General features: G+C 38.2%; 1 protein-coding gene across 1 annotated transcript in view; it reads left to right on the plus strand.

Moving 5' to 3' along the window:
- SCN11A (sodium voltage-gated channel alpha subunit 11) overlaps positions 1-21,297 on the plus strand; it is a gene marked incomplete at both ends in the record, with an annotated part of 95,600 nt that extends 74,303 nt beyond the window's left edge. Inside the window, 7 exons of the mRNA XM_079116159.1 lie at positions 3,071-3,172; positions 3,572-3,832; positions 3,992-4,045; positions 8,584-8,725; positions 12,274-12,374; positions 17,070-17,340; positions 20,273-21,297. Of these exons, the coding sequence (XP_078972285.1) occupies positions 3,071-3,172; positions 3,572-3,832; positions 3,992-4,045; positions 8,584-8,725; positions 12,274-12,374; positions 17,070-17,340; positions 20,273-21,297 (1,956 nt within the window). The remainder of the gene's footprint in view (positions 1-3,070; positions 3,173-3,571; positions 3,833-3,991; positions 4,046-8,583; positions 8,726-12,273; positions 12,375-17,069; positions 17,341-20,272) is intronic.
- Positions 21,298-23,447: the final 2,150 nt, after the last annotated feature.

The following is a 23,447-nucleotide window of genomic DNA, read 5'->3' on the forward strand; positions in this document are numbered from 1 at the left end:
AATTGAATTACTTTCCACATTTATTTCTCAGCAAATTATCGGGATATGAAAAATCTATTGATATTTTATGTTGACCTTGTATCCTACTACTTTCCTGAATTTGTTTATCAGCTCTACAAGTCTCTGGTAGAGTTTTCTGGGTCTTCTAGATGTAGAATCTTGTCACCAGCAAACAGGAATCATTTGACTTCTTTTCCTGTTTGTATCCCTTTAATTTCCTTCTTTTGCCTTATTACTCTGGCTAGAGTTTCAAGAACTATACTGAACAGAAGTAGTGAGAATATACATGCTTTTTTCACTCACCACAGTGACAAACAATTTTTAAAGTTAGATGTTATCTCCTATTGAGAAAGATATGGAATCTCTAATCATTGCTTATGATTTAACTGATACAGCCATTATGAGGAAAATCTTGCACTATTAAATAAAACTACAAATGAGTCCAATTTACAATCTAGAAATATCATTTTCTATTCTAGATCCAGGGAGAACTCTCACATATGTACCCAGAAAAAAAAACACACATATCTGTTAGTTTATTGCTGTTCATAATAGCAAAGAAATGGAAATAAACTTGATATTCACCAAGGGAGAATGAACCCACGAAACATGACTATTTGAATGCTGTAATATTCCACAACAATTAAAAGGAGCAACTAAGCATGATGAATTTCAAAGAACACTGGAGTGTGATAAATGCAAGTTTAAAAGATAAGATAACACTATCAGAAGACATCCCACTTGAAAAATACAGTAGATTGGGAAAGACTGGATGTTTTTATGGGTCTCATCGATGTCTCCAAGTTTGATGGAACAGAAATGGGGGTGAGGTTTATGTGTCCCTGTTGAAACACCTTTTCCCAGCAAAGAGGACAGTGGTTTGGTAAAGAAAGATGAACAGCTTAGCTCTACCATCCTTTTCCCTCTGGCTGGGGGCAGGGTGGGGGTGTGTAGGAGAGGTGCTTAATACTCCTTCAACAAGCAATGCTATTATAAGCAAAAAGCCCATTTGCAAAAAAAATTGTACATAGAAACATTTGAGGTTGATGACAAATTTTATAATCTTGTCATTCTGTCATATTCACTCAATTTCTCTTACTTTGCAAATATACTCCTACTGCAGTGTAGTTGGCAGGATTTGTGCAGAATGTTTTGGGTTAATAGCAAACGTTAACATTGGCTTAGTCAGGAGCATCATAACTCCTTGGTCAGCTGAGCAACTCCTTATCCTAGACGAACCTCTGAAGACTCTTCATAACTAATAATAATGACTGAAGATCTGCAAGGAGCAGCCTTCAGCTTAAGATCAGCCGATCACTAGGTTTTTATTTTGTGTCCTTACAGAGCTTTCCAACCCTAAGTCCTACCCATTACGGAAAAGTACTGGGGAGAGAAAAATGCTTTTTATTTCTCAAAAAAAGGAGCTACTTGAGTAAGGAGAAACATTAGCAAACGAATTGGTTTTTCTTTGTAACTTTTTATTTTGATCTCAAACTTGCTGAAAAGGTGTAAGAAATAGTATAAAGAACTCTTCATACTCTGTCCCCAGCATCACCATTTACCAACAGGTTGCCCCTCTGCTTGCTTCTCTCATTCTCTCTCTCCCTTTTTTTTTCTAAACCGCTTACGATAAGTTGCAAGCATGATGTCTCTTTACCTCTAAACATCTCAGCATGCATTTCCTAACAAGGACATTGTCTCATAATCACAGTACAATGCTCAAAGTTAGAAAATTTAACATCAACTCCATACTGCCAGTCGTCAAACCAAGATTCTTTATGATGAATTCTTTCTACTCACACACCCTCTACCCCTGCCCTAATCCCATACTATAATATCACTGTTGTTGTCTCCTTTTTTTTGAATTTTTAATGCAAATTAACTTTATTAGTTATAACACTTTTTGTTGGGGTATCTAAGATTTTCTGTATTGAAGATAATTACATCGGCAAACATACACAACTTTTCTTCCTCCTTTGAAAGTTGGAAGCCTTTTTAATTCTATCTATTCTGTTCTAGATTTTGGGGGTAGAAATGTACTGTGTTAAATAAAAATGGTGAAATGGTGAAAATGGGCATCCTTATCTTCTTCCTGCTCATGGTGGAAAAACTTTCAACTTTTCATTTTACATTTTATAGAACCAACCTTACCCTAATATCAAAGAAAGACAAATATAAAAAAGAAACTAAAGTTATAGACCAATGTCACAATAAAGTTAATACAGTAATAGTAAAGTTATAGACCAATGATAAGTATATATTAGTAAGCCAAATTCAGTAGCATATTAAATGGATCCATACCAATCAGATGGGATTTATCCCAGGCTGCAAGAGTATTTGAAAACACACAAATCAGTAAATGTGGTGTAAACCATTCACAGAGTGAAGAACAAAGACTCTTATGCTCATCTTAATAGTCACCAAAAAAGTGTTTGACAAAATTCAGCATGAGTTCATGTCACGTCTCTTTGGTTTCCTATAATTCATAACAGTTTCTCAACTTTTTTCATCTTTCATTAAGCAAATAATGCAAATGCATTGTTCCAGCTTTTGTGAACTGTAGCTTTGCCAGACAAGGAAAAAAGTGGACTCTCCCTCAGCTCTCCTCTTCCAGCACAGTCTGACTTGTTACTGCTCTCAGCCTCTCAGAAAGGGGGCTTTTTTTAAAAAAATATTTTTAAAAATTTGTTCTAATAAGTCATACATGACAGTAGAATGCATTTTGACCCATCATACATAAATGGAGTCTAACTTCTCATTCTTCTGGTTGCACACAATGTCGAGTTACACTGGTGGTGTAATCATATATGCACATAAGGTAATAAAGTCCAATTCATTCTCCTGCCCTTCCTACCCCCATTCCCCTCCCCTCCCTTCACTCCCCTCTGTCCAATCCACAGTACCTCTATTCTTCCCTAACACCTCCCCACCATCGTGAATTGACATCCAAATATCAGAGAAAATATTCGGCCTTTGGTCCTTTGGCTTAAGAAAGGGGGCTCTTGAGCCCTGAGCTGACCCCTAGGCACCCAGTCAGGCGCACTCACCAGTGAGGTTCTCCTCCCACCAGGTCTCCGTGGTCAGTCTCTTCACCTTAAAGATGTGGAAGCCCCTCCGGACTCTGCGAGCACTGAGGCCTCTTCGAGCGCTGTCTCAGTTTGAAGGAATGAAGGTACGTTCTCCAGGTGGATGCGTGGAGATTCAGCTAACAGGGAGAGGCCGAGAAGCCCTCTGCTCTCCTGGACCTGGGCTTTCTTTAGGTTGCTAAGCATTCCTGGGATTCTTTCCACCCAGCCCAGGGCTTAGAGTTTGAGAGATGGAGAAGAGTCAGAGAGAGTCCCTAGAGAGCTTCTGCGTCAGCCGAGATGGCTTCCCTTCAGAATCCTAGGGCAGCTCTCCTCTAAGCTTCTACACCATCCTCAAGCTATTCGCAGTGGAAACAGGGAGTTGAGCTTGTCAGACAGAGCTTTAAAGAGATCCAGCCACGCCCATCGGGCCATCCCAAGGTGATCTAGAGCCGGGGGAGGCCTCCGCATCTGTTCTATTATTCTTCTGTTTTATTTTCTTGAAGGTGGTGGTCAATGCTCTTATAGGGGCCATTCCTGCCATTCTCAATGTTTTGCTTGTTTGCCTAATTTTCTGGCTCATATTTTGTATCCTGGGAGTAAACTTCTTTTCTGGACATTTTGGAAGATGCATTAGTGGAAAAGATAAAAACAAATATCTAAATTTTATATATAACAAAAGCCAGTGTAATGAGACTTACCACTGGGTCAACCTGGAAGTCAACTTTGACAACGTGGGGATCGCTTACCTTGCTCTCCTGCAAGTGGTAAGTGCTGTTGGTGTGTTTTGAACTTAGAAAAAACTCATAAGAACCATAAGACATTTCTCATAAAAATCTAGTGACTCCATTTAAGATAATAGAATCAGCTGTGTCCGTGGATGACATGTCTGCAGTTGTATTCATGTTTCTTTGCTTCTGTTGCAGGCAACATATAAAGGCTGGCTGGACATCATGAATGCAGCTGTTGATTCGAAAGGGGTAAGTTCATGTTCCACTATGTTCTAGAATGTTAGGGTCAAATCGTGGATAGTCCCAAACTTCCTGCCTTATATTTTCAACAGTCTGAGTTCTCTGCCTTGTTTTCTTTGGAACAAAATTACAAAATACCAGTCTGATAAAATGGGGTTCTAATACATTGTCCTATTAGTATCCGAAACCCCAGTATTCTCTAAAATCCAGTCTTTTTTCTCCATGGTAAATAAGGGAAAACTGTTCATGTGAGAGATGGAGCCAGAAGCAAAGCAATCATGGGATGTCTTGATCTTCCTCTAATTTCTTCTGCAAATGAATGGAGAAGAAACCAAATGTCAAAGACCAGACTGTGAGAAAAACTTTAAGACTGGGCTACATCTGAGTAAGACAGGCCCTCCCAAGACTCTAGGTTCCCGGGAGACTAGAGAGGATTCTGGTGATTGCCAACTGTTGAATTCCAGTAAAAAAAAAAAAAAAAAAAAAAAAAAAAAAAGAGTTGCCCAAAGCCACAGAGTAAGCAGATGGTTGAGTCAAGAATGAAATTAATGGGGAAAATGATTCTCATTATAAATTCACAGACTGTCATTATGAGTTCATAGGTAGAAAATGCATAGCAACAAATCTGAGTTTGTTTTATTCTGAGTATAGTAATAAAATGCAGTTTCTGGAAAGGAAAAACTAGTAGTAGATACTTAACTGTTTATAATAATTATTCCATTATATTACATATATATACAATTTATACTACAACATTTAAATATAACATAATTAGGTAATTATATATATTATATTATACTTACACTATGTAACAAAGGAAAATTTTTAAAATATTAATGTATTCATTTCTTTTTTCTTCTTGAATACATATACTTGAACTTTACCTTACTTTGCTTTGGGCATCCATCTGCCCTGAGGTGAAAAGGTGGGGTGTGAAGGAAGTTTTTGCAGATGTATGGCAGAAGAGGTGTGTGGCTTACATATGCTCCCTGGATGAATTGGGGCTGGGTGGAAGTGTGTGGAAGGGTTTCTATTATGGTGCTGGTCTTGGTGTTCACTAGCTGTTGCATACTAACTTCTAGCATTATGGCTCTTGTCTGCAAAGTCACAGGACATCCTATTGGTATCAAAATATTGCAGCTTCACCTGTAAATTCATGGACCACTTTCCCCATCAACTCATATGGCCTCACGCAGACTCTCAGCCATATCCTTTGCATGGTCCCTGGCCTAGAAGTCTATGCCTGTCCCTTGCTGCAAGGTCTACCATGGCAGGTCCATGACTATCAATTCCATATCTAAGCCACATGGGACTGAGAGATTCAAGAAACCTCTCTCTGCCTGATTATGCTGCCCCAGGCCCTTAGGTCAGCCTGCCTACCCAATATATCCCTGGTCTTCCAAGAAGTAGTTTCCTCCCAGAAAAATACAGAATTCAAGCAAGAGCATCTTCTTCGTCTTCCACATTCTAGTCAATTTATTGAACTCCAACTCCCCTCTCCAGACCATAGAGAAAGAATCAGAACACACATCTTGAAGCTCTGATTATTTCTGTCCTTTCCTCCTCTTGTCTCAACCACTCTCACATAAAACTTGTCAATTCTAAGACCTTGAAATGACAAAGAGGGACCTGAAGGAATGGAGATATTCTTATTTCTCAAGTCAATAACAACTTGCAAGACTACTAGCCCATGGCATAATCTTATTTTAAATGTCAAATGCTAAATCTTAACTCTTTCTTCCCATTATTTTATTTCTGTACTGCCTGTTCTTTGTTGAAATAATTGGAAGCCTCAAGCCAACTGGGACTAAGGTCAAGTCTTTCAGGCATATGAGAAAAATATTTTTAATAATTGTCTCCATTACCCAAGATTATATGAGGAGTATTGAATAACAAATATAAATATATTTCAATGGCAATGGAGCTGTCAATAGTGGTAGCTATATCTTTGAATATGATCAGGAAAAAGTAAGAGAAATCCTCTTGTCATCTACCCAACATGTCTGCATGAATATAATGGCAATATGTGCAAACTATTCATCCAACAAGGGATTAATATCCAAAATATATAAGGAACTAATCCAAATTTTAAATGGGAAAATGACTTGGATAGACATTTCTCAGAAGAGAATATGGAAATGACCAACAAGTATATGAAGAAATGCTCAACATTACCAATCATCAGAGGAATGCAAATCAAAATCACAATGAGGTATCATCTCAATCCAGTTAGAATAGCCATTGTTGAGACAAAAAAATTAACAAATGCTGCTAAGGATGCAGAGAAAAGAGAGCTTTCATACAACAATTGTAGGAAAGTAAAATAGTAACAACATGGAAAACAGCATCAAGGTTCCTAAAAAAAAATAGAAATAAAACTTATATATGACTCAGCAATCCCACTACAGGGTATGTATCCAAAGGGATTGAAATCAGTACATCAAAGAGGCAGGTACACTCCTGTTTACTGCAGCACCATTCATAATAGCCAAGATATGGAATCAAATTAGGTGTCCACCAATGGATGAATGGATAGAGAAAGCATGGTGTGTATACACAATGGAATATTATTCACCACAAGAGTGAACGAAATGCTGTCATTTGCAACATCAATGAAACTGATAGATGTTATCTTAAATGAAATGGCAGGCACAAAAAGACAAGTATTGCATATTCTCACTTATATCTGGAAACTAAAATGTTGATCTCACAGAAGTAAAGAATCAATAGTGGTTACCAGAGTTTGAGAAGGGCATAAGGCTGGTGGAGAGAGGGTGGTAAATGGCTACAGGGGTGCCACTGGGTAGGAGGAATAATTGACATTCTATAGCCTGGTTGGATAACTGAGGCTGAGAGCAAATAGTTGAATATTTTACAATAACTAGAAGAGAGGATTTTGAATGCTCTCAACACAAAAAAATGATAAATGTCTGAGGTTATAGATATGCCAGTGACCCTGATCTAATCATTGCCTATTGTATATATGTATTGAAATGTCATGCTGTACTCCCATAAATAGGTACAATTACCATACCAATTTAAAATACATACATTTATATAATATTTAATATTTATTTAATTATATATATGTGTGTGTATATATATATAAGTGTGTGTGTATATGTGTGTATATATATATACACATATACATATGTATATATATATATATACGTGTATACATATATATACTATATATATATATATATACTATACGTGTATATATATGTATACACGTATATATATATATACATATACGTGCATATATATGTTTTGAAAGTAATGTGAGGAACTTGGAAGCAAAGAATCTAAGGCTTTTGGCTCTTTCTTGACCTGGGAGAGCTGTAATCAATTTTTGTCCCTTCTGGAGCCTGATGGTTCATTCATTCATCCATGTGTGTGAGAACCTACATATCAGGAGGTGTGCGAGGCACTAGGAATTCAGGAGTGAAGGAATGGAACCACACGGAACGGAGGACTGTGAGTAGAGTACTGGTCTCTGTATGACAGGTATAGTAGTTCAGTAATGTTTGGTAGGTTAGTCATCTCTGCCTAAGGTGTATGAGCCCCTTCTCTGTTGGCCTCACCTCGAGTTTGGGTCTCTCCGAATACAAGTCTATATAGACACTCAGAAAGACTTTCTTTTAAAAAAATGATTTAAAAAACTATATCTTTCATATCAATAAATCTAAATAGGCTAAATTCCTACACAAAAGAGTTCTAGGTTAGCTCATAAACTAAATGTAAACACATAAAATGCATAATTCAGAGAAGTTAAATATAAAAGAATTGATAAATATACACTAGGCAAATATAAGCCCAAAGAAAGTTTGTGATCTTAATATTAAATGAAATTTAGAGACCTTATCATAAAATTGGACAGTGAAACACACTTTGTAAAGTTCAGCATATAAAGCACAATGAGAATGCATAGACCACATGGCAGAAGCTCATTTCAAGCCAAAATGAAGGAGAGAATAAGTAGAAACTCTCTACCAGTGGAAAACTTGAAATATACTCTCAATGTCCAAGGTAAATCAAGTTGTTAAAAAATGAGGAAGATCTTTGAATCTTGAATTCATTCAAGTCTTCACTGAAGACTCAAGTTTCCATTCATTCCTTCATATTCAAGTTCTATTCTCTTTCATCTTACTCTGGTGCCCCAAGAAGCTGAATTCTTTTTTTAAATTTATTTTTTATTAGTTCATTTTGACAGAATCATATAAGCATGGAATATAATTTGCGATGCTCAGAAGACCTTCAAAAGACAAATGGGATCATTCCACGCCTCTCTCAGAATCCTAATGATTCTCCATTGCTTAGAAGAAAAGCCTGAGCCTGTCCCCCCCACCCCATACCTGTGCACTATTCAAGCTAAGTGAGGGACAGCATAAAAGGACTTTCCAGAGGGACAGTGGCCATCAGGAGGAGGTTAAGTGTGTAATGTTGCTGGTAAAAAAATGCTTTTGTCTTGTAGATAAAACAGGATTGTTTAATTTTTCTTCAATAATTGTTTTTTTCTCTCATTAAAAAAAAAAAATCCCTAACAGGTAAACAAACAGCCAGCTTTTGAGGCAAATCCATATATGTACCTTTACTTCGTAGTTTTTATCATCTTTGGGTCATTCTTCACTCTGAATCTCTTTATTGGTGTTATTATTGACAACTTCAACCAACAGCAGAAAAAGATAAGTATGCCGGTTGCCCTGACTTGGTAAATCCCCCTCGGTTCTGCAAAAGGCTTTGATGGAACGTGAGTCTGAAGTAGACTGTTGTCTGTGATCTGCTTGAGATCAAAAAACCTCTGCCTGGAGAACATCCTCCAAGATAAGGCCAAAGGGAATGGAAATATCTGGGTGTTATTAAGTTATTGTTTTGATACTTGTTTTCTCTTCTTAATGGACATTGTTTTCGTTGAGATTAAACCTGATAATAATTGGACCCTAATAGAATATCAATCACCAGGATAAGTATTTATGTCCTATAGTCATATTTTAATAACATTACAAGTTTTTTTTTTTTAAATCCACAATAAAAAGTATGAACTTTCCTCTTTCAACAAACTTTTGTCCTGGTTCCCAACACTAGTCTTAGCAGATCTATTGAAACTACTTGGAAAGATCACTGGGGAAGAGGAAGGGCTAGGGAGGTCTTTGCCCATGCATTATAATGGACAGATACTTATTTTTCTGATTCCAAAATCCACAGGAGCTTCATACTAAAAGTGATAAAGTCAGGAATGTAAAAAGAAAATATATATCATCCTCCAACAATCATCAAACGGTAACCACACAAGACAGTGCCTATTATCATTTTAGTATAGTTCTCTCCAGTAATTTCTAACTAAACATATAATTCCTTTTACTTGGTTGGAATTCCTTATATTTTTAATTTTGTAGTTTTTGAGCTCATAATAAATTTGTTGCTCTTTTAAAGCAATCATAAACATTCCCCTGGATGTCTGATTATTTCCTCAAGATAAATTCCTAGAATTAGAATATTTAAGGCATTAAAGGTATTGTCAAATTACCTCCCGGAAAGGCTGTGGTAGCTAGCCTTTTCCTGCGGGCTATGAGAATGACTGGTTATGCACCATTCTAATGGTTATAATTTATAATCTTCTCTAGATTTATGAGGAAAGTGTTATCTTCCTGTTTTATATTTGTGTGTTTGATCATTAGTGAGGTGACACACTTGTTCACAGGTTGGTGGCCCTAAGTACTTTCAAAGAATTCTTTGTTTTATCTTTTGTCTATATTTAAGATGACATCTTTTTCTTACACATTTTAAAATAGTAAGTACACTTTGTGGCTCACTTCTTATATTTTGTTATGACATTTTGACTTATAGATATGTTAATGGAGTCAGATTGTCCTTTTGGGTTCCTTTTCTCACATTTATGCATATATATATATAAATTTATTTATTTATTTTTTTCTGTACTGGGAATTGAACCCAGGGCCTCGTGCTGTGAGGCAAGCACTCTACCAACTGAGCTATATCCCCAGCTCTTTTCTCACATTTAAGAACGAAAGACGTTTTCTGAAATCAAGTAGCTAAATATTCACCTATGGTATTTCTATCTTTTTTTAAGCCTCTTTTTAAAATTTTACTGTTGAAATCTTATAATTCATCCAAAATGTACCTTGGTACCAATTAGCCTTCTTAGCTTAGTTATTCGCTATTGTTACACCAACTGTATTTCTTCTCCTACTCAGGAGGGTGTGAGCAATGTAGTCACCTCTGTTATAGGCATCTTGATTGCAATCAATACCTGCAATTTAGATGTCAGCCCTTGTGATTTTAGATTTAAGCTCACATTAGAAATTATTGTTTTGATCATTCCATAACATCCTTTTGTTTTGTCTTGTAGAAAGTTTCAAACATGCACAAGAGTATACTAGCACAACATTTATTGACTTAAGAACATCTACACCCTTACTCAGCCCTGCTACTGGATTTGTTTTATGGAGTAAATGACAAGACATCACATCATTTCATTCATAAATATTTTTCAGCATATCTCTTTTTTTACATGTCTATTTTTATTAAAATTATTAACACATATTAATTGCACAGATTAATGGATTCTCCATGATTTTCCATACATCCCTATGATGTGCATTCACATAACCACAATTCCATTATCACACCTAAAACAATGTATTCTTTGAATTCATCAAATTACTCCATCTATGTTCAAATTGCCATGTCTTTAATATTCTTAAATGATTTATTTATTTTTTCCTTTTATTTATTTATTCACTTCTATTGAAGTTTTGCTTTCAAATCAGGGTTCAAATGAGGTTCTCCCATTTGACAGTATTTTTGTTCTGTGAAGTGACAAGATATTCCAGGCTTAGGTTGTAGCCTTTCTGTCCTTATCTGAAATCAGCCATTTCTCTAAGAAGTGCTAGTTTGTTGTTGTTTGTTTTGCTTTTTTTTTTTTGAAAATGGTGTCTCAAGTCTACAATCCAGACTGTTCATTATCATCATTTCTAGGTCTTTCCAGTGGATAGAGCTACTTACTTTAAATTCAGGAATTAAAGGAAATATAAGTGTAGAACTATGCATATAGATAATTCATATAACCCCTTCTCTGATACATCTTGTGCCTCCTTTTCCACACCAAAAAACCTGATTCTCAAGAGCATAGGATATGATGATAAATTTAAAATAACCACAATGACTCGTTTTCTTTATCCCACAACACACATATGATTACCAAAAGATTTATTTCTGCCCAGCATCCCTAAGCAACCTGATTACCTTCTAGGTTAACGTCTAGGGCTATTTGTCTTTGGTCTACACTGGAAGAGTAAATTCCAATCTCACATGCTTATCAAGATGAGTCTGGAGTCACAGAGTATCAGAGAAGACAGGGTTTTACTCCTGGTCCAGACCGAGCTTCCTGGTGTCTTTCATTGCTAAGAGGCTGTCTTCTTCTTTATCCTGTCATTGGAAGCCCTTGGAGAGTCCCAGAGGCTTGCCGGGTCCTGTGTGCCTCCCTCTGTTCACATTAGCCCACGGTCTTTTTTTTTTTTTTTTTTTTTGCCACAACCAGCTTACAGTCAAGAAAATCCAAGACTCTAGTTCATAGAAATTAGCAAATGCTGTTAGGCCAACCCTGGCTTTAGAACTCTTTACCACTCTAATTTCTTTCTTTCTCAATTTTCAGAACCTGGAGATTTTCCTTACTTCTGTTATAGTTTATGCAGCATTTCTAGATAGTTTGCCTCCAAAATTTCCAGAAATTAAAACTCTAGCCCATTTTTCTGTCTTTTTTTCTTGGTCAGTGGTGAAAATAGCTTTAAAGCTCTGTGATTTTTTTTTTTTTCTAAGAGCGGCTCTAAGGTGTTTATTGGTTGGGAGAATTGTAGTTGCCACTTTGCAGGGTTTTTAATGTAAATTTTTGTTGTTAATTCCTGTAATTGTTACAGTGTAGTTGAATTTATGCAATCTGAAATATATGCAGTTTTTATAGAGATTCTGGGAGACATTTGCTATTTGTAATCCATGTTATAAAAAGTGAAATATGATTGATAAAAGTTACTTCATTTCTCCCTTAAACAGTTTCTTTCCACCTCTCCCCTAGGGTCCAACTTCTTTTGCTTCCCATTGAAATTTTAAGAACTATTGATAGAGATGCAATGAAACTTTAAAATTGTGTCTAAAAATTCAGAATTTGATTTAAAAAACCTGTTAAGGGTAAATAACTCTCATCTTCTCCTTATACCTAGGTGGACAAGACATTTTTATGACAGAAGAACAGAAGAAATACTACAGTGCAATGAAAAAATTAGGAACCAAAAAACCTCAAAAACCCATTCCAAGGCCTCTGGTGAGAGCAATCGAATGATTCTAAATACATAGCTCAGATAAGAGATGGTGAGAAACTCAGGTTTCTGCAAAGCCATACTGTAAATCTTTTAAATTTACATATTTATCTAAGAATTCAACAAAATCCCAGATACATGCAAATCCTAAGGAAATTAGGCAGTCGTGTGCATTAGAAAGAGCTTGGGCAAGAAGTTCAATGTAATTTTTAGTGAACGCACCATAGGTGCATTGCATTGACGCAAAGTTGGCAACTCGTTTGACTTTAACCAATTTAAAATGTACTTATAATGTCCTTTACCAGTATATGTGAGGTTGCTTGTGTGACGCTGAGGTCATGCATACTCACTTCCACTTTATAATAAATACTTTGCAGCAGGGATTCAGCAACTTTTTCTGCAAAGGGCTAAATAGGCTTTGATGGGCCTGCAGTCTCCAGCACTCCTACTGCGCTCTGCCATTGTGGTGATAAAGCAATCACAGACAGTAAAGAACGAATGAATGTGGCTATTATCCATTGGACATAAAAACAAATACAAAAACAAAAAATCAGGCTCGCTGACTTTCACCCATGGACCACAATTTGCTAACCCTGCTCTCTCTGAATCCTGCTTGGTCAGGTACCATGGGGCAAGATGGCAGTAGCAGCTGAATACTGCTTTGAGTACTGGCTCCGTGCGTTGGATTAGAAAGTACAGGTTGAACATCCCTAATCCAAAACCTGAAATCAGAAAATGCTTCAAAATACAACACTTTTTGATTAGTGATGATGTCAACAAGTGAAAAATTCCACATCTGACCTGATGGGTCACTGTCAAAATGTGAATGCACTGAAAATATTGTATAAAATTACTTTCAGGTTATGTGTAGAAGGCAAATATGAAGCACAGATTTTTTTTGGTACTGAAGATTGAACCCAGAGGTGCTTTATACCTCCAGCTACATCTCCAGCCTTCTTATTTATTTATTTATTTATTTTTAATTTTGAGACTGGGTCTCAGTAAGTTGCTGAGGGCCTTGCTTTGCTGAGGTTGTCCTCGAACTTGCAATCTGCTTGCCTCAGCCTCCCCAGTCACTGGAATTACAGGCATGGGCCAGCATAAATGAATTTTGTGTTTAGACTTGGGTCTCATCCCTAAGATATTTCATTATGTATATGCAAATACTCACAAATCCAAAGACATCCAAAATTCAAAACATTTCTCATCCCAAGCATTTTGGAGAAGGGATACTTGATCTTCAAAATAGTGAGCACATTTGGTAGCTCTGAGTAGTGAGTTTGAAGGCTTCCTTGGCAGGGAGGGTCAGTGGGGTCTGAGAAGTAGAGAAAGCAGAATGGAAGGCAGGCTTGCTATCTGAAGCGTGTGGAGAATTTAGAGATTTTCATTTGAACATGAAACCTGAAGTGGTCAAAGGTATGTTCTATTTACTGCTATTCCTGGGACTCAAAACAATCTGGCATAAAGTGTGCTCTCGTTAATTATTTGTTGAATGAAAGACTGTGTTTTAGGACATAAACAGACTTCCACTAGGATTAAATATTTGTATCACATTAAAAGTGTCGGTGAATTTCAGGGTCAAGTATTTAGAATGTATCCGTTGTACAGTGAGGGAATTTTTGGCCACAGGTTAATGATACAATTGTATTTGGAGAGGTTTCATTTGTTAACAGTGTGTGAAACATCTGTTAACAGTGTGTGCTAAATCAAATCTAGCTTTAATAATCTTCAATATTAGACTTGGTTTGATGGTTTGTACAACTTTTAAGCTAAATACAAATGAAGATTTATCTAAAATAAACTTAAGATATAAATTTAAAAAAAAAATACCAGCTCACTTTTTAGTACTCCTTTCAGTTTGAAGTTCTTATTTGGACTTGAGTCAACAAAATAAGACCTAGGGACTGTGTTTACTTGTGCTTATTAAGCAACCCCTAGCTTAATACCACTTGGTCCTGGGATTAGAATTAACTAATTCAAAGACTCACAAGACACTACATGTTCCCACATACTTACCAGTTTGCTTCAAGCAATGCAGCACACAGCCAAACAGAACTTAGGGTACAGATGCAACTTCTTGACCCCTCATTGTGCAGAGCAAGGTAGGCACAAGACAGGACCTACAGTGGGTATGGAGGACTTTCCTGCAGGAAAGCTGCTACCTCCTTTCCTTAACCATCTTCTATAGCATGTTTACCAAAGGATCACCTGGAAGCAGGTGCCAAGTCCCAACACTCCCTGTATAACCACAACGCACCAACCAAACCTTCGATGAATGACTTTGATACAATCTCTCCAGTTAAGACTGCATATATATCTTAATATGTTAATATATCTTAACTTCTATATTCCAGAGATCAGTGGGGCATGATGTAAATCCAACATCATGTTCTCAGATGTCCCTGAGTCTGAACTAAGATTCCCAGTCAACTCTTAACCTGTCACCCACAACTTCACCTTCACAGAGATTTTTTTTTTTTTAAATCTCTAAACTCTGAATGTTATATTTTGACTTTGAGAACAAATGTGTAGCAATGACCCAGGGAGGAAAATCCAATTGGTTTAGTCTGAGTATTGATGTATTTTGTTTCTAGCAATAGAGGAAGGGATTTGGACTCACTTCTGGCTTCTCTCGAAGCATCCCCACAAAGTGACTTCATTACTTGATTTAAAAATCAGTACTGGGTGCCGTGGTTTACACCTGTAATCCCAGAGGCTTGGGGTCTTGAGGCAAGAGGATCACAAATTTGAGATCAGCCTCAGTAATTTAGTGAGTTCCTCAGCAAATTATTGAGACCCTTTGTCAAAATAAAAAATAAAAGAGCAGAGGGTGCTGGAGATGTGGCTCAGTGTTAAAGTGCCCCTGGGTTCAATCACTGGTACCAAAAGAAATAATAATAAAATAATAAAAAATATTGAGGTTTAAGAGTCTCTGTATATTCTGAAGAGTTATGGAATGCTTTTTGGTCATCTAACACTTAAGTTATTTATACCTCTAATCTCTATTTGTCTAAATGTTAGAATCATCTCTAAAGTCAGTACTTACGTCTCTTCTTGCCTCTTGTTCTGTTTCCCAGAAAACCACCCGTAAACACATCTTTTCTCCATGTCCTTGCTGACGTTCCAGATGCATTCTTACCTAGGAAATGTGCTTGGATTTCTGGTGTATCCTCAGAACTCCTTGATAAAAGCCTAGGACTTCCAACACATGGCTTGAAAATTTCCTACTTAAACATAGCATCCCTCCCCTTGATCTGTTCCCTTCTTCTCATTGCCCTGAATGGTATCAGTCACTTTGATGGTTTTGATTCATATCAGTGTTGATGCTATGGGATGCCATATCTGCCTTCCAGATTCTGCACTTGAGCTCAGAATACAACTTCTATCTACTCCTGGCCCTTATATGCTCCACTGACACCTCTAACTCAACATGCTCAGGACAGATCTCATCACTTTCCCTCAAAAATGCCCTTGTTCTCTGTTCTCTGGATGTTTAAATGGATCGACCAACCGGAAACAATGTCAGCTGTCTCTGTCCCATAGTCCCCTTGATTCTAACACTCTATTTCTGCTTCAACCTCCACGTCAGCTTTTAAACGTGCATGCTATGTCTTTGTTTACTGGTACCACCAAAAACCAACATCGTCTTTTGTCATTTTACCCTAACAGATCCCTGGGAGTTCTAATGATTCACTTTTAGCCATCCATGAGTTTGCTAAATAGAATAGTATGTGCATTTTTTGATTCAATGATAATATGAAACAATCAAATATATACATGTATTGTAAAACAACCAATGTATAGTCAAGCATGTCACTCAATTTCAGGTCTGAGTTTGTGTTTCAGAACAGTTTTGCACTCAGTAAAGCACCAGGCAGGTGAGTTAAAGAAAATAATGAAATATTTGAGATTTTTACTGCACATGATAGACGAGGCATGCAAACTAGGGTTAGAACTTAGACCAGAGCTGTCATCGGTTTATAGTCACATGAAGGGCAGTAGCTCATCCAAAAAGAACCCAAAATGCAAGTTGATCCTCAATAATAATAGGAAATAATCAGATAATTTTTTCATTTTTAATAGTTATTGGATTAAACACTATTTATCTAACTTATTGTAATAGGAATTAGAAAATTAGCATGCAAGAATCCCCTGAATGCAGAGTTCTGGTTAAGTTATAAAAGTTCTGATTATTCCGAACTGATAAATAGAAGTTTGGAGATGTTCAGTCCATTTTGCCCAAGATACTTATGTAAGCAAATGTTCTCTGCTTTAATATTATTGAAGTAAAAATATAGAAACAGATGAAATATTAGAGCTCAAGGTTCATCCTTTTATTATTAAATCCAACAGGAGCTGTTTTGCTTCAGGAAAACAACATCATCCATCACCTCAAAGTTATGTTGCTCCCAAGAATTTTTCGTCTACTGTTTTTGTTTTAAAGTAGAATTAAAATTATAAGCTTATGCACTTAAAACCAGTTATGTAATTAAATTTAAATGAATATAAGGTGACACTGTGGATCTAAAAAACAAAAAAAAGAATGCCGTGCCCTCCAAAAAGGTCTGTTTTTATTTCAAGGAGCTGCCTACTTTAAGAAAGAACAAGTTCTGTTGTATTTACGTGGTTTTTAAATGTACACTATTTTGTTCTAATGATTCCAAATGATCAATGATTTCTTCTTTTGTTTTTCTCCTCAGAACAAATGTCAAGGTCTTGTGTTTGACCTGGTCACAAGCCAGGTCTTTGACATCTTCATCATGAGTCTCATTATCCTAAACATGGTTAGCATGATGGCTGAATCATATGAACAATCCAAAGAGGCAACATTTATCCTTGAGAATCTCAACATAGCCTTTGTGGTCATCTTTACGATAGAATGTCTCATCAAAATCTTTGCTTTGAGGCAATACTACTTCACCAATGGCTGGAACTTATTTGATTGTGTGGTCGTGGTTCTTTCTATTATCAGTAAGTAAAATCAGCGGCCAGAGAGGCTTTTAACTGAGATCTAGAAGTAAACCTGTAAATATTATAATTTGGAAGTATGGCCAAACTATCCACAAAGCAACAAATTAGGCTTAATGTGGTATCTGAAAAAAACAGACAGGCATACTAATGCCATCTCTAAGGGAAGTTGCTAGGAGATAGAGAGTAATTTCCATTCCTTTGATTGTCAGCACCAATGAAATAGATTTTTTCAATGGTGATGAACAAAATTAAGATGATTTAGAAGTTCTTGCAGTGGTACCTGATTTATACAGATAATTGGGTCAAAATCTACCTTTACTGTGCAACTATGAACTCTAATGAGCCCTCTGTGATTTCAAGGATTTGGCACTTAGCACCTATGTTTTTCCTTTGTTCAAAATACATGCAGATGCTAGATCACAATGATTGGATCCTCCTGCATTCTGGGTCCTTCCCTCACCTTCTATATAGGCCTATGGTCAACTCTAGACTGGACTTCCAGGCCCCTGGCCTACTCTAGACTGTGTCTGATAGAGACAAGCAGTACTCTCTCTTTGTTCTGAATCCCACATTCACTTCAACCACAGTGTGAACTATGCTTCTCTCAACTGTTCTGACCCTGCTCACCAACCAGTCCCAGGCTGTACGTCTAATTTTCCTAACCTTAGGGAAGAAGAATGAAGGTTATAACCTTTTTTTCTTTCTTTTTTGGTGCTGGGGATCATGTGCACTACTACTGAGTTATATCCCAGCCTTTGCCAGACATCTTTTCATAAAACACACACAACTTGGAAATTAAATTCTTCATAGCTAGCCCATTGGCATTTACTCGTGGATTTTGAAGTCTGGTTTCAACTAAACTATGGGTCTGACTTTTTATAATTATGCAAAACTGCCCAGGGACCCTTCTCATAGTTCAACAAGCAACAAAGACAAGGAAAACTGATTTCACAAGTGGATGTTTTTGTGCAATCTCAGAAGTGATGCACTAGACAGATAGGATGGATCAAAATATTTTGGTTCCTGTTGCTACTGCAGCAACACAGGCATGCCAGAGAGCAAAAACGTGCTTCAGTCCCTAGTCTGCCCTGGTTCCTAAGCCATGAAGTTTATGTAGATAAAGTTGAGTGGTACATTCTTCCAAGTGTTTATAGTTCAATGGAACTTTAATCTTTATTAGTCAATTTCAATCACAAGTTCTGGTGAAATTGGAAGCAGGAATAAAAACTAGAAGAAAATGGTGTTAGGACAGGTCTGGGGCAGCCCTCTGGAAGCTGGGAGAACCCTTCCTCTGATGTGCAAAGAGGTTCGTTTACTCCACAGCTGCTTCTGGCTCTTGCCTGGTATTATACAGTTCCTGGAAATATCTCTGACATCTGTCCTTTGGACAGCTGCTAGACAATTGCAATTACATGTGCCAAACAGCATTTTGTTCCAGTGGATGAGAAAATTCACCCCTGAAGCCAAATCCTACTTACCAGTGTGGGTGGAACTTAATGTGCTTTTGCCACTTCATCTGCTATCCAACACTTAGCCTCAACACATTCCCAAACTCCTTCCTAAGCTTTTACAGTAAAACAAAATGAGTATGAGCCGAGTAAGTCTCTCTCTAGGAGTTAGCAATCCAAGTGAGGAATTAAAGCTTACTCATCTTAAACTCTCAGAAAAAACTAGGCACCAATCACATGCTACACAGAAGAACTAAGCTCAGAGAAAGGACAGATGACCGTGGACCTGATTAATCAAAGGTGTATCTATGCAGAAGACAGGCCTTTTTAAAGGATGAATGTTGCTGAATTGGCACTTAATAAATTTCACTGTTGCCAGGGTTGACAGCCCAATGAACATATGAATTAAACTTCTTTGGCACACGTGGGCAGTTAGGGAAGGATATCATCGACTATTTCTCTTTAGTCATTAGGTGAAAGGAGAACCATTTTCACTGTCCATGACCCCTAATGACTTTAGAGGATCCTCAAAACAACAACAAGGTCATGCCTACACAAGGCAAGCATGTTCCAGTCATTCTAGAATATTTGGGCCAAAATGTGACTGTTTTAACTCCTTGTATCACTTGCCTGGAGAGCAGGTAATGAGAGAACAGGGTGACATTTTAGGCCAAATATTCACCTGTTTGCACAAAGCTCTGCTTGAAGTGCCCTTTCTGGAGTGTCCACAACAACAGAGAAAGTATCTCCCAATTTCAAGCCTCAAGTTTTGTGAGCTCGGCCCTCAGGAATCCTTAGAGGAGCTTATTGACAAATGTGAGTGATCTATGGGAAGCCTCAGCCCAGGATGAGCGTCCCAATGCCACTGTCTCCCTCTAGCCCGGTACATGCCTGACCCTTTCATCAGACTGTTCTTGCCTGTAGCAAGGCTGTATTTGAACTCCTCTAAATAAATAAGAACCTGTCCCTTTTAAGGAACTTGGGGATTATTAGAGATTCCACAATATTCACAGCTAGCTCAGACTCCAGCCAACCTTTGGAAGTAGAAATTTCTCCTTGACTCTAAAAGACTCCAAGTATAGTTTTTCCATTTTCCATTTTATATATTCATAAGTGTGGAAAATGATTTTGTTTGCTGCTCTAAGAGTGACTTTAAAAATCCAACGTAGATAATGTACTTCAATTATAAGGGATAATCCCCAAAGTAGCCTTTCATAAACTAGATTCCTTTCCTTGGTTGTCCTTGATATATTATACGACTTACCCCATCAAAAGTCCCATCTAAAACTGTATGGCCCTTGGAAATGATTCCTCTTGTGAAAGAACAGGTGGACAGTTTACCTGATACTGAAAAAGAAAATTCTTAGTTTTAGGCATAAATTACAAAGCATGGCTTCAAAGTTCACACCCCTATGTTTCTGAGACAAAAGACATAGTTTGAAACCAGAATTCCTGCTGGATATTCACTGACCCTTCTTCTCCAGGTACAATGGTCTCTGCCTTGGAAAATCAGAAGCACATTCCTTTCCCTCCAACGCTCTTCAGAATCGTCCGCCTGGCTCGGATTGGGCGCATCCTGAGACTTGTTCGGGCAGCAAGAGGAATTAGGACGCTCCTTTTTGCTCTGATGATGTCCCTTCCCTCTCTGTTCAACATCGGCCTTCTGCTCTTTTTGGTTATGTTTATCTATGCCATTTTAGGCATGAAATGTTTTTCTGAAGTGAAGAAAGAGTCTGGAATCGATGACATATTCAACTTCGAAACTTTTGAGGGCAGCATGCTCTGTCTCTTCCAGATAACCACGTCGGCAGGCTGGGACTCTCTCCTCAACCCCATGCTGAATTCAGGAGACTCACACAACTCCTCAGCCAACAGTCACCTCCCCACCGTAGCCACAGCCTACTTTGTCAGTTACATCATCATCTCCTTCCTCATCGTCGTCAACATGTATATTGCTGTGATCTTAGAGAACTTCAATACAGCCACTGAAGAGAGTGAAGAACCTCTGGGTGAAGATGATTTTGAAATATTCTATGAAGTCTGGGAAAAGTTCGACCCCAAAGCAACACAGTTTATTGAATACTCTGCCCTTTCCGACTTTGCCGATGCCCTGCCTGAGCCTCTGCGTGTGGCAAAGCCAAATAAATTCCAGTTCCTAGTAATGGACTTGCCCATGGTGAGTGGGGATCGCCTGCACTGTATGGATATTCTCTTTGCCTTCACCACGAGGGTACTTGGTGACTCTAGTGGCCTGGATACCATGAAAGCAATGATGGAGGAAAAGTTCATGGAAGCCAATCCCTTCAAGAAGTTATATGAACCCATAGTCACCACCACCAAGAGAAAGGAAGAGGAAAGAGGTGCTGCTGTTATTCAGAAGGCCTTTCGAAGGTACATAAGGAGGATGACGTGTGCCTTGGAAGACAGGCCTCCTTCGCCATTCCAGACACTTTGCAATGGAGACTTGTCTAGCTCGGAGGGGGCCAAGGGCAAAGTGCACTATGACTGAGCCCCTCACCTCCACCCCTACCTCACGGCCTCACAGTCCTGCCTCCAGCCCCAGCTCAGAGGTCTGCAGCTCCGTGTAGGAGCAAGCGGCGGACTCACTGAATTAGCCATATAGTTTTGTTTTTCTGACAGAAAGAAGTGGTAGTTCAGTATTTATTGAAAATGATTCTTGCAGAGATATAAGATCAGGCTGCCTTACTGTTAACCTCTGGTACTATTTTAGTGAGGAACAAGATGCTAGGAAGGGCTGCAGAGGGTATCCACCCGAAGGTTAGGATTGGAATACTGTTGAAATGATATAAAAACAAAAGGATAAAGAAGAAAAATCATGTTAAAATTTTAAATTGTGACCCCACGTTTCTAGGTACATTACCCAGTACCTTTGTTTAATGATTTTTCAATGTATGCAGTTTAACCACCTGGAGATCTTTTATGTGCTAAGTGAAAAATCAAAACCTGCCAATAAATGAGTAGCTTATTGCAGATTGTTTTTTTTTTTTTGCCAATATTAAGTATTTGTGCCTCAAACCTGAAAGCACAATCTTGACTTGTTAGTTACCAAGCTGTCTTTTGCAAACTGCAATCTCTGTTATATATACTGAGCAAGTAAATAAATACATGAGACTTTCCATTTGTGCTTCATTGAGATGGTACACTAATATTTTACTCTTGTTTGGTGGCTGCATAAGTGGTGGTTTAATGTGGTTCTTTGCTTGGAATTAAAGCTAGTGCCAGCAGTCTGTCTGATAAGTGTTTAACAATGAGCTCTTCAGGAGAAAAAAATTGCATTTTAGCATTCACTGATTTCTGTGGTGTGAATACTCCCATCATGGCTGATTTCAAACTAACGGCATGTTGGAAAAAGATGCTCAAAATAAATTCTTGAGAGGTGGCCTGAGCTGGCTCCAGTATACCGTGAGCTAGAACTAATAAGGAAATCCTGGTTATAACATCTGCAGTGAGTGCCTTGGACAGAGGGAACACATTTTCTCAATACTTTGGACACAGGATGTGGGACCATAAGACATAGTGGTTAGCCAGCAGTCTTAGACATCAGATGAGCCCCACACTCAATTCTGGCTGAATGTCAGTCACCATGCAATGTAACTCAGAACAAAACCCAAGCCTATCAGAAGAACTTGACAGCCCAGGACTTCCACAAATACTAGAGATGCCCAGAGATCAAAACCCTGGAATCTGTACTCAGGTGGGAAGAGTTGATGTGTCTGCCAGAGGCTTGAGGTCCAAGCCTTTGACCTGGCCGCCACTGTCCAGTAGATGGAAACACAGCACTGGATCCTGTGATGGACTGAGGCAGTGATTATTTTCAATGCGTGTAAGATCCAAACTTGATGCAATGTATTTTTAGCTAGGATTCGAGTGTTGTAGGCAGCCTCATGTTCTGGAGCGTTGATTAAATGCATTCTACTGTCATGTACAACTAATTAGAACAAATAAAAAAATTAATAAAATGGTAATACTATCATTAGAAATATTTATTGAATGGTTGCTCTGCATCAGGCACTGGCTAAGCATTTGCCATGACTAATCATAACAGCGCAATGAATAAGGAGTACCCCATTTAAATATGAGAAAACTCAGGTTCAGAGAGGTTGGGTGACTTGCACACTGTCACTCAGCTGGTGAAGCCTGAGCCTTTGTGCCCTGCTGGGGCAGAGGGGATAAATGGCTCCAGGGCCAGACACCTTTGAGATGGGCCACAGGGGCTCCCATGTGGAAGTGCAAGAGCCTCATGGGAATCACCAGTTCTAAAGTCAAGGTCGAGTTCTTCTTCAGGCTATGAGAATAACCTCTGGCTCTTCTAAATGACGCCTCTGACTATGCACTCTGGGTATTTTGCAGAACCCTATCAAGTTTTCTGAAAAAGATGGTTGGTCATCATTCCAGTAGGGGTGCCTCTTTGCTGGAGCTGGAGAAGGAGAGGGAAGGATGTGATCTTGCCCATTTCAGTCTACCATTCAGGGACTGGGATATAATCTGCTCTCTGCAAAGCTTCAGCCATACTCACATACACCTGTCTACCATTTGGCTGAGACTGGACTCCAGGAGCCACCTCCCAGGGAGCGCTCAGGCTGTGCCTGGCTTACCAAGAGGTTGAACTACGCTTCTTTCACTAGATGGCAGCAAATG

This window comes from Sciurus vulgaris, assembly GCF_902686455.1.
Source record: "Sciurus vulgaris genome assembly, chromosome: 16".
NCBI classification, from domain to species: domain Eukaryota; kingdom Metazoa; phylum Chordata; class Mammalia; order Rodentia; family Sciuridae; genus Sciurus; species Sciurus vulgaris.